This window comes from Chrysochloris asiatica, unplaced genomic scaffold (assembly GCF_000296735.1).
Source record: "Chrysochloris asiatica unplaced genomic scaffold, ChrAsi1.0 scaffold00051, whole genome shotgun sequence".
NCBI classification, from domain to species: Eukaryota; Metazoa; Chordata; class Mammalia; order Afrosoricida; family Chrysochloridae; genus Chrysochloris; species Chrysochloris asiatica.
In genome coordinates this window covers 3222927-3235192 of record NW_006408569.1, presented here as the reverse complement: position 1 = coordinate 3235192, position 12266 = coordinate 3222927, and the positions used below count along the sequence as shown (strand labels likewise).

Below are 12266 nucleotides of genomic sequence, written 5' to 3'. Positions count from 1 at the left end.
GTCTGCCCCAAGAAAGCTATAGAAATATACTAAAGAGAGAGCGCTAGTAACATTAACCTGTCATGTTTTTCCAGCACAGATTTGTTTTCCATCAATTACATTTTAGTTGAAATAAACACCACGTATAGAGAGTAACACACTAAATAGAATGTAAAACCCTGACACAGTACAATTCAATACAATAATGGGGGAAATGGTATTGGATACATTCGATACTTCTAAATCAACCCAATAGACGATCATGTAAACGAAACAGTAACACTTCAAAATCAGACAAATAATTTTCCATCAAAAATGTACAATGATAAACCAACAACAGTCTGCTATGACGACTGCACACAGCACAAAAGTTGTTGGAAAGTGAGTAGGGGTAACATAACAATTTGCAAATTTTAATGACCACAATCTACCTGATATTCAAATAAGATAGATGGTAATTTTCTATTTGTGTTTTAACATCTCCATTGATTTGAATGTTGATTTTTATTTTGATTGGTTATTTGCTTGTTTTGGTTAATATATTGACTGCACCACACTTATTGTTGAGTTGGTAGAAGAGGACATACGAGAATATATATAGAAAGGCCATATGGAGCTTCTCAAGGAGAGATTCCGATATTCCGTAACTCTGCTGTTCAGAATTTCAACTGAAATGGAAAAAAAGAAACAAAATGAGAAAAACTGAAGGGCTCTTGAAACAGGAGCAGGTTACTGTGGTTCTTGTCCCAGTTCTGTGTGTAAAATATGTGAAGATATTCTCCATTTAAATTTCAGATTCTATATCTGCAAAAATGAGCCTATTAGAAATGACCGCTAAGAGCCATGATAGCGTATGGTTTTCACTGGAATTTCCCTAAGTTAGCAGAGTTGCACTCATTATTTTTAAGGTCATGTCAACACAATGCTAAAATATTTTGATGAACATTCACCATCCATCCTCTTCCTTCAATAAGTATATACTGAGGAAACATATTTGATACCCAGCAATTTGAAATATGCAAGTATGTAATGAACTTTAAATTTCTTATCTGAATGCTTTGGAGCCATGCGCAATCTCGATACAGGTAGTGCCCGACTTCTGACATATTTGAGTTACAATAAACTGTATTTATGACCATTCTTTGATATTTTTAATGATGTGCATGTTTTTTTATACACGCATTAAAATATATCTGTAAGCTTATGTGTAATGTTTCCAACTCCTACAGACAAATCAAGATTGGATTGATAAAGATACTGATCATAGGCAATTCTAATGAAATAAAATAAAATTTATCCAACCTAAGTCAGAACCAACTAAGTCAGGGACTTGTAGTACTGTGCAAAATCACATATTTGAACTTTGGAGACATTTTTAACATCTGTTACACATTGAAGTAATCATGTTCTGCCAAATACATCTAAATTTTTCAAATGGAATCAAGCAAACAGGAATTACTATTCCCAAACATGTTCTGTTGGAAAGTTGATTATATTTGACAGCTTTTGTTTACCTTGGTGTGAAGCAGCCCATGAGAACTGGACAAGTGTTTTCAAAACCTACATCCTCATGTTTGGTGATATTTTCAAGTTGCCACTATCCCTAAAGACACCCCTGAAAAGTATTTCAATTTACAGCTACTTTAGTCCTTCCACATACCAAAAGGTACTTTTTAAAAGTGTTCCTTATGATTGAGGGGACCTATTTGCTGCACAGCCACTATAGGCTCAGTAACATTTAGTGTTTAAGACCTGTGAGTACCCCAGAGGAAAAAATGTTAGCTGGGATCTGAAGAACTAGTCCATCAGGACTAGTTGTCTCCGTCAACCAAATGAAACACTCGGGGTGTGCGAACTCCAAGTTGTCAATAACTGATGTGTGCAATTCAGAATGGGTCTGTGTATGTGATCATTCATAAGATACCCAAGAGTCTGAAGTGCCTCAATAGTCATGTGTTCCAAACGACCAACTGTTGACATGAAGTGTATGCTACTATCGGCTTTGCACAAGGCAAAGAGGAGAACCAGGGTGAAGGTGACAAAAATCCAACCACCACCACAACAAAGAATGGAAAACATGGTCCGTATGAAACAAATGGCTGGTAAGTTACAAAATTATATCACTCAAAACTGAAAACAGCTGGAACAATTCTGATAGACTTATTGGAGAAGCAACACAAAACAGCATGTCATAAGGGGAAGCATGTCACTTACTTTAAGGCAATCATCTCAATCATATCCTAGCAAAATCACTTGGCTTGACTTCAATAAAAAAACAAGGAATCAACAAAAGTGTTAAAGAATTCAAATTCAAAAGTGATCTGTCCCTTTGATAAGCAAATCATATCCCTTTAATAATAGGAAACCATTTCAGAATTTGTAAGCTCATTGGGAAAATACAGTACCAGATGTTCTTTCCATATACAAATCGCATATGTGCTCTTCACATTTCAATTTGGACAATTTAGAATGTTTGCATCAGGCTCACAATTATGAGTAGTGCCCGTTAATGAAAATATTTAGCAACACCTTTAGCAAATGTAATTATGTAAATACAACTAATAAGTTTTATTTTTATTAATATTTAAATAAACTTACTGTTCTACTGGTAACTTCTACATGTGTGAAAGAAACATGCTGCTATTCAGTTCATCTATTGATAACTGGGTTATCTATAGTAGTAAAAAAGATTTTAGATTAAAATAGTTTCTTGATAGAATTTGACTTATTTTGCTCACTGCTTGGATGTGGTAGTCAATAACTGTACTTCATCGAAAAATTTAGACATATTGACCATTTCCACTGAGAGCTGATTTTACAAAGCACAGACTAGAATGTGGTTTGTTCCAATGAATTAATGATCTGTATGATACATGGCTATTATACTTTGAAATATAAAGTAAAGACCAGTGGAACTCCCAGTCTGCAAGCATGACTGACACACTTTGATAAAGGCACCAATGGCCATAAAAGTAGACAATAATTATTGTACGCATCTCCTTAGAATTTCAAGACTCCCTCAAATTTACAGTTTCCATCTTGAATCTGACTAGAAACATCAAACATTAATGAAAATAAAAACAACACAAACACATCCAATGTCAGTACGAAAAGGAATTTCTGATGCAATCGCTGGTTAATGATATGGATATTAACACCTTAGGAAGAAATGTGGAATCTCGCTTTCTTCCCAGTGGATCTTTAGGTAAAGATGATGATTGTACCAAGTGCAATTCCAAACACAATAAACAAATTGTAGTAAAATAAAACATTCTCCTCTTGACCAATGAGGAAACATTTAAGACATGCTTAGTATATACATTTGAGGATTGGTGTGACAGCAACAATTTTATATAGTGTACCAAGAACAACATCTGGTAACTGATTAAAAATGAGGTAAAATCTCCTGATGGATCCTCGATCACACACAGCATTTTATAATATACACAAAAGTGTTGTTCAGTTGTTAAGTGCCATTGAGTTATTTCCAACTCATAGCAACCACGTATAGGGTTTCCAAGGAGTGGCTGGTGGGTTTCAACCACCAACTTTGTGGTTAGCAGTTCGCTGCTTATCCTACAGTGCCATACCATGACTACACACACAAAATAAAGCTGCTGAATTTGACTATTGTTAAAGAAACACATACGAATATGAATTAATGTGTCTCACCAATTCCCAAAGCATATACAGTGTCTTACAAACACTGTAGTTATCTAGGTCTGAACAGGTGAAATAAATGGTCAAACCTGATTGCCTGTGGTTGGTGCAGCGAAGGGGATGCTGGTGGCAGGTGTTGCTGCTGCAGACACAGTGGTAGGTGTAGCACCGTGCATCATGGGCACTTTCAGTAGGAAATCATGGAAGAATACACGGGAAGGTGGAGTGTTTATGCAACCGTATACGATCAAATGGGGCAACAAGCCACGTGACATCATCATGATGGATACACCAGGGTGCAACATGCAATCACAGTCAGTGCAAAGCAACACAACATGGAAGGGAGAAGAATTTAAAAAGAGAAAAGGGGAAAAGCCAATTATAGTTACCATTAATGGAAACAAAACCATTGTCAACATTTAGTAAGTTTTTGAGCAGAATCAAAACATAGTGGATTCAATGTTACAACATGGATGAATCTTGAAAGCATTACACTTAGTGAAATCAATCACAAAAGGATGAATATTGTATAATCTCACTTACATGGGATATCTGGACTAGTCAAATGTGTATAGACAAAATTTATTAGTGGTTATTAGGGGCGAGTTGTAAGTGATGGAGAAAGAGGTGTCATTGTTTAAGAAGCAGTGAATATCAGTGATGGAAAATTTGACAGTGGATACTGGTGATGATTAATTAATTAATGCAATAGGTATCATTGAATAGTACTTGTAAAAGATGTTGAATTGTCAAATGTGTATATACACATACACACACACATATATATATATGCATCAAAAAGGTCAAATTTACAGAAGGTGTAACAATTGGTGCCTATGAAAAAATCTGATTTTATCAGATATGAACAGCTATGTAAGCAGACAAGTAACTGGTTTACACATTCAAACTAGAATTAGACTGGCAGTGACCTTGTGAATTGATGTTTGGGTGCACTGACTTATGGACATGAGGACTTTCACTCGATTTGAGGTACACATTGTATTTGAGGTACATATGACTACTTACCAGTTCTGCATATAAAAAATGGATTGTTTGATTGGTGGGCATGTGGTAGGGAAACAGATATGAAGAACATAGTGCTTGCAGGTTTTAAGTACACCTCTGACAACCTCCTTGGAAACTTTGACTATTTATCAATCAAATACAAGTACCATTTCATAATGGATAGGCAACAAAATTTTGTCTTCATAGCAAATATCACAGCTACAATGGCTAGCAGCTGCAACATCTCTTTCAGGATGTTTTCTGTTTGCTGTCAAAAGTGTATCTAGTTTCTAGCTTACTTTGGAAAGCAGAGCAAGAATTGATGTGTGAATGGCAAGCATTCATATATAATGTTTTCTTATGTTGGCATCTGCTGAATTCAAATGTTCTGAAATCTACAGGGAAAACGAATGGACTGGAAAGGAAAGTCAGCAAGGATAATCCCAAATGGTGACTACCAGAAACTCTAGTTATCTCGTGTTTATCTCCAGATAGCCACTACCTATAGCCACCCTTTATTGCCTCACATGCCAATTCTAGAAACATCCCTGTTTCCCCTTTGAGCACACAGCAACTGGACAGGAAGCAGCACTACCAAAGCATGCATATTGCATTCCTAAACAGGGCAATGAGTTGAAAGGAAATGGGAACATCCAGGAGAAAAACAGCCATAAAGTGGGAAAACAGACACATTACATAAACTTGCAGAAGCCTGCTCTTCTAATCGTACGCATATAATGCTACTTTTAGTAGCAACGGAAAAGCTAGTCACTATTGACCTCTGCATCTACTGTCTGATCCACCTATGGGATGGAGGTCAAGCTGCTGCAAACTCTAAAAAAGGATGGGGGTAGGAGAACTGAAATGTGATAGTTGGGACGGATGGAGCCATTCATGCCTGCATGAACACCAGAGCTATTTTTTTCTGGTCTTTATCTGCTGACCATGAGAACTATAGGAGCTGTGGTCTCCCCATGAGTTCTCTTGAGATAGAAGCAGTCATTTTTATCATCGTCAGTATTTTTTGTTATTTTGTTGTTAAGTGTTGTCAAGTCAGTTCCAACTCATTGTGACCCTGCACTTATCCTCCAGTGCCACACCAGGACTCCTCTTCAGGATTAGTGATCTAGAAAATAGCTTAGAAATGGCTAGTTATCATATTGTGTTGGTGACTAGCTTACTCCCTAAAACATCATTTTGAAATTCTGTTATGCCTGGTTTCTGGGAAGAAAGGTACTTCCTTTTAGGCTCATATAACACTATAAATTCTCTTATCTTTGCTCAAGGCTTCCTTATTCAACATCTGAGTACTGAAGGATTTAAGTCTTACAGACAACTTTGTGTGTGTGTGAAGAATTACTATATTGTACTCTACAAATGATCAATCAGAACTGTTTTATGTTTTTGAAATAATAGTTGTTAATCTCTGAACATAATTGCCCAGTTTGACTAGTAAGGAAATATTTCAGGCTATTTAAGTTGCTTTTTTCATGGTAGAAATAAAGAAGTAGCAGGGTCACAGTGACAACCAACTGAGATTCAGGACAGTAGTACTATTTTGATTTTCACAAAGACATTAAATATTTTTACCATATGAAACCTTAAAGAATCAAAAAATGTGCATATACATTATTCACTCATTCGGCTCTTTAACATTCACAACAGAAAAACACTTTTTTGTCAGATTAGATATAGTTGAGAATTTGTGTTGAAAAACCTACCAATACTTGGAGTGGGTGCCATGCACAGTATTGGCCCTGTACATCATGCAGAAAAGCGTGAAAAGCAAAGAAAAGAGAGAATTCATTATTAAAGCTTTCTTGGCAGAAATGATTTTTAACTAGAAAGATATTTTATTGGCAATATTAAGTCACCAGCACATGCAAATTCAATAATCTCCTATGCTTATGATCATGATTAGCTTTAAGATCACGTACCCAAGTAATCAAAGTAATTATTGGATTCTTAGGTTTCAAAATGATCTTTAATATTTCTTCAACATTACCATACTAAAGTTACATTTTTATTTTGGATTAATAGATCCTTACTGATTTTTATCAGAGGAACAAACATGTTTAATTGATTACATATATTATTATCAAAATATACACCATGGGGCTGATATCTGGTGTCAATATTTTTATTTTGGGTATTAATCTATTAACACTACCTGTCTTACTTTGTTGTAAGCAAGGGCTTGACTATAAGATATGAAAAACAGGCTTTTGATTAAAAGGGTACTTTCAGTCAGACAGGTTTTGAGCTTGCCATACTTATGGGTAAGGAGATTCCTCTGAGATTTTTGCTTATAAATCTAGACTTTCAATAGGCCAAATCTAGCACATAAACACACACAAAAATCTAACTTCCAAACAAAATAACTACACAATTAAGAAAATCCAAAATGAGTAATGCAAATTTTGTATGTAGTCCATTCATCAACCTTGGCTGACCTTCGTGAGGTACTGAATTCATTCCCCAGCTACTAGACAAATTAGAAGTATCCAAGATGGACTGATCTAACGTGCAGGTAAATTGACCCCATTTCTGAAGAAAAAAGCACCAGAAATAAAAACACCTTAACCCATATATTTTTTCCCATTTTTTTCTGTGAACATTATGTTTTTCTGCTTTTTCTTCCCCTTAGGTTATTGTTGTTAAGTGTTGTCAAGTGTTGTCAAGTCAGTTCTGACCCATAGCGACCCTGTACAGGGTTTCTGAGGCTGTAAATCTTTACGGGAGCAGAAAACCCCATCTTTCTCCCATGGAGTGGCTGATAGTTTCGAACTGCTGACCTTAAGGTTCACAGCCCAATTCGTAACCACTATGCTACCAGAGCTCCTTAGGGGAAGATAAAAACAAAAAACCTTAATTGTCAATATTTGGGTTAGCTGCCAATCACACACCACTTGTGCTGCCCAGGCTCCTCATATTAAACTATGATGTAATGTAAAGTTGAAGGCAGTTTTGTTATAACGACCTGTGGTTTATCAAGTATATACAGGCTACATATTTTTGCAGGGTGGAAGCTGGGAAGCACTTTTATGATAGAAGACTCTCTAACAGTGACCCCTATGAGTCCAGGAATTAGTTTGAGATAGAACCAAGTGAATCAGTCACAAAAAGCATAAATAAATAAATAAGCCATGCTAAAAATGAAAATGACAACTTTTCCTACTTTGATATCCAACCCTTCATTCTGAGGAATTACAGAAAAATAAGTTGTTCTACATACTAGCAGATCAGGTATAATTGCTTGCTTTATTTATAATTTCAATACCTATTGATGGTCTTCCCATAAAAGTTCTGTGAGTGCTGTTTTGCCTTCTATACATTCACTGCAGCACTAAACTCACATCACTTAGAGCCCTGGTCTTACCTGCCGGGATAAATGCCGGCTGGGGAAGAGGCAGGTTAGCCACAGCCTGTTGGCAGTGGAAAACACTGGGATTAAAAATTGCAGTGGCACCATTGGTCTTATCAATTGCTGGTCTCTTTGGTATCAGTTGAAGTGCACCAGGCTGTAGGGCCTGTGGGAGAAGGATGAAAAACGCAGAGCATGAAGCAAAGTTTCAAAAAACATATGCAAACCATGCAAGCCCTAATTACATGAGTTATATAATGAATAGCAATCTGCAAGGGTTGCCATTTGAGCAAGACATTCAGTAAGCAGTGGCTGCCACAGCCAGGTAACTAACACAAAGATTAAGCAGTTCATTAGATGGGTTTTTAGTCCTAAACAGAGCAAGCAAAGCCTCAGAAAATTTAAAAACCATGATAATAATACAAGAAAAAATAAAGCTTTGCAATGTCACTAATTCAGGTAAATAAGTATGGACCAGTTATGGAGCTCTGGTAGCGTAGTAGCTGCGAACCGCAAGGTCAGCAGCTCAAAACTACCAGCTGTTCCATGGGAGAAAGATGAGGCTTTCTGCTCCTGTAAAGATTTACAGCCTCGGAAACCCTGTACAGGGTCACTATGAGTTGGAACTGACTCCATGGCACATAACAACAACAACCACAAGTTCCCTTAAGGCAGGAAGTGACAAAAAGCTGCTACAAGACATAATCACTTAAAATTGACATCTCAGGAATGCTCATCTATTAGTCAATGCAAATGAGATTAGCAAAAGCAATCGATAAAGCAGGAAAAAGACGTCTGCCAGTTAAAATGCTGCATGTAGGTCAAGGAGATACATGGTTTACATTGATCTCCTATATAAATAAGCTTACTATTGTTGTTGTTCCTAAGTGCATTGGAGTCAGTTCCAACTCAATGCCACCCTGTATAGGGTTTCCGAAGAGCGCATGGTGAGTTTGAACTGCCGATCTTGTGGTTAGCAGGCCAGTGCTTATCCTATAGCACCGTACCAAGAGATGATAAAACAGATCCTATATTTCCACAGTAACATGTAAGGAGAAAGCAAATGAGACATCCCTCACTCATTACTCTTACGAGGAATGAGAGATGGTGAGGAAAATGTACGCAATTCACATTTAGAGATTCTTGCTGTGCATTTTGTACAATTTGCTTTGTTAACTCCTTGTAAGGTTTAATTTGAAAACCTGTTAGCACTTTGCAATCCTTTTTCATGTCTACAGTTCTTTAAAAACCCCACAGTGCTTCTAATACGCAATCAAACTTGTCCCTGGAACAGATTCCTTGGAGAAGTTTAATATTACTTTTGAAAATTTTTTCCCAGTAAATTATACATTACTTAAAAAACATATCCCAGCAACACAATTCATTATGCACCAGATTCCTAAGGAATACTTGTTCTGAGGAGTAACAAGCCTTCCACATGCCCCAAAGTGGCATGCTGTGGGCCTCCTTCTCCTCGTGAACAACAAATGAGCCCGGAGGTAGCTCAACTCTATTTTCTTCCGGGAACTCGCGCCCATGCACACCTTGTGATGGTTCTCTTCTTTATTTCTCTTAAAACAGGAATGCTAGAAAAGTAGAACCAAGCAAACCATGCAAGCTTTGTTGTTGTGGAGTCAGTTTCGACCCATAGCGACCCTGTATAGAGTTTCCGAGGAGTGACTGGTAGCTTTGAGCCACCAACCTTGTGGTTAGCAGCCCAATGCTTGGCCAACAGAGCCACACCAGGACTCCACAATGTAAGCTTTTTTGTTGTTGAGTGCCGCTGAGCTGGGTCCATTTCATAGCCACCCTGTATAGGGATTCTGAGGAGCAGCTGGTAGGCTTGAACTGCCGACCTTGAGGTTCATAGTCCAGTGCTGATCTTACAGTGCTACACCAGAAGTCCAATGTAAGCTTTTGTTGTTGTTGCTAAGTGCCGTCGAGTCGGTTCCGACCCATAGCGACCCTGTATAGGGTTTCCGAGGAGCAGCTGGTGAGCTTGAACCGCAACCTTGCAGTTCAAATGGCTTTGCAGTCTGGCGCCTTAACTCACAGCACCACACCGGGACTCCAATGTAAGCTTTAGCGATACATAATTTTCACATTTATAAATGAGGCCCAGATGGTAAAGTTCATGACTAAAACAAATCGTTAAATATACTTTATATTTTCTAACAACTTCATTACCATTGAGGGAAAATTATTTTGCCTAAGATTTTAACTGAGCAAGACAGGATACTGTGTAACTGGCTAGTAAGAGTATGTCCCTTTGGTATTAATGAAGTGAAAGGGTGTTCCCTTTCTCTAGACCAGAACATATAGTTTGATCATCGGAGCCAAAGTTGTGTTGGTCAGCAAACTGTAAGTTGAGACAGGGCCTATACGAATACTATATGCATACTTAACTGTTAAGACACTGGTTGCCTAGTTCTGTTTATTCTGGTGTCCATTCTGATATATCACTGCCCAGTTCAGACTGGGCGGTACCTGTACTACTATTAAATATTTTGCTTATCACCACTGGGGAGGGCCTCAAACAGCCCCTTTACAAACTTACAAACTTGCCAAAGACTTCAGTTGAACTAAGTATTTACCTCTCAGTCTCCTCTGTTTAATTTTACCAGAAACAAATTTCTATGTGCCAGTTTGACCTTACCACTAAGACCCTACTTGGATCAGTTCTTTGGAAGAAATTTAATATTGATATTCACAAATACCAACCACAGGCATAGCATTTAGCTCTCTAAACGGGAACTTGGAGTTGACTTGTAATGTATGTGTTCTATTAAACATTCCTGAATCATCAAAAAACAGCCCACAGATATGAAGGCGCTATGCCTGAGCATGGTCGCAGGTGCACAATGGTGCAGGAAGTCATTTCTTCTACATCCCATGCATATGAGAACCGTTTCTTCTGAGGTACCAACTGCATTCTGCTTCATCAATAGGTCCACACCTATTTAAAATTCTATACCACCAATTTACGTAATAAAAATTTTTAAATCTGTGACTTAAATTCTGCATGGAATATTTTGGATACCTTGTTATGTGCATAGCTTAAAATTCTGTCCATTCTAAAGAATTTAAAACAAAACAAAACAAAAATGTCCTGAAATTTCTTTTTTTTTTTAATGTAACTTTCTTCACTCTTGAGTACACAATCTAGGATTCATGAATGCAGGTATGCTGTCCAGCACAAGGAAGATAATACATTTGTTCTCCTTTGATGCTAACATTCTTTCTGAAGTAACAGAGTTAGTTCTGAGGAGGCAGGTGTAACAAGTTCAAAATAGGCACTATGTCCTTGAAACCATGATGTATAAGAAAAGGTTTGAGAAACTTGGGTAGTTGGCCTTTTGAAAACACAGGGCAGTCTCATATGGAGTAAGGATTGGCTTAGTTTATGAAGTTCCAGTAAAAGGAAGATAAAATTCAACTCAGTATGAGGAGAAACTTCTTAACCAATATGGATGCATGAATATAAAAGTATCTCTCTTGTGGAAGGGTAAGGTCGACTCAATTGCATATGAAGAGATTTTATTCAACACTGCATTTGTTGGGCTTCCAGGCATGTGGGCTTTTTTTCCAGAGTCCTATTCATGTGGGGTTGCAAGATAAACACTGGACTGCTATCCATAAGGTTGGCAGCTCAAACCAACCAGCCAGTCTTTGGAAACCCTATACAGGGTCATTTATGAGTCGGAACCGACTTGATGGCATTTAACAACAGCAACAACAAATTACACGAGGGAGAGTTCCTCTTGTGGTCCTGTAGGATAAGCACCAGATAGCCAACTGCAAGGTGGACGGTTCAAACCCACCAGCTCCCCCTCGGAAATCGTTACAAGTTGGAACCTAACAGCAATAGGAAGGGCACGGGTAGTAAAGTAAACAAATGTATATCAGCATATGAAAATAATCAAATAAATATAGTAAAGCATATGAAAATAATCAACAACTGTGTCAGACTATTAAGGAATTGTAATTGTGATTGCTCAACCTACCATACTGTTGTCATTGTTGTTAAGTGCTTTGGAGTCGGTTCCAACTCATAGGCACTCTATCTAGGGTTTCTGAGGCTTAATAAAATTCTTTGCTGGAGCAGAGAGCCTCATTTTTCTCCCACAGAGATGCTGGTGGGCTCAAACTGCTGACCTTGTGGTTCCCAGTCCAGTGCTCCCTCTCACACTATGGTGGTGGAGGTGGTAGTTGTGTGCCGTGGAGTCAGTTTTGACTCATAGTGCCCCAGTGTAGGGTT

At 37.7% G+C, this 12266-nt stretch overlaps 1 protein-coding gene across 2 annotated transcripts in view; it reads right to left on the bottom strand.

Annotated features, from left to right (window-relative positions):
• Window positions 1–600: 600 nt before the first annotated feature.
• MBNL3 (muscleblind-like splicing regulator 3) overlaps window positions 601–12266 on the bottom strand; it is a 68321-nt gene continuing 56655 nt past the window's right edge. Inside the window, exons 5-8 of one of the 2 annotated variants that reach the window (XM_006862812.1) lie at window positions 8024–8174; window positions 6366–6401; window positions 3729–3823; window positions 601–647 (exon numbers count right to left, since the gene is read on the bottom strand). In XM_006862812.1, the coding sequence (XP_006862874.1) occupies window positions 636–647; window positions 3729–3823; window positions 6366–6401; window positions 8024–8174 (294 nt within the window). In that variant the 3' untranslated portion in view covers window positions 601–635. Of the gene's footprint in view, window positions 648–2577; window positions 2652–3728; window positions 3824–6365; window positions 6402–8023; window positions 8175–12266 lie in introns of those variants that run through there. The other variant, XM_006862813.1, reaches the window with a different exon arrangement.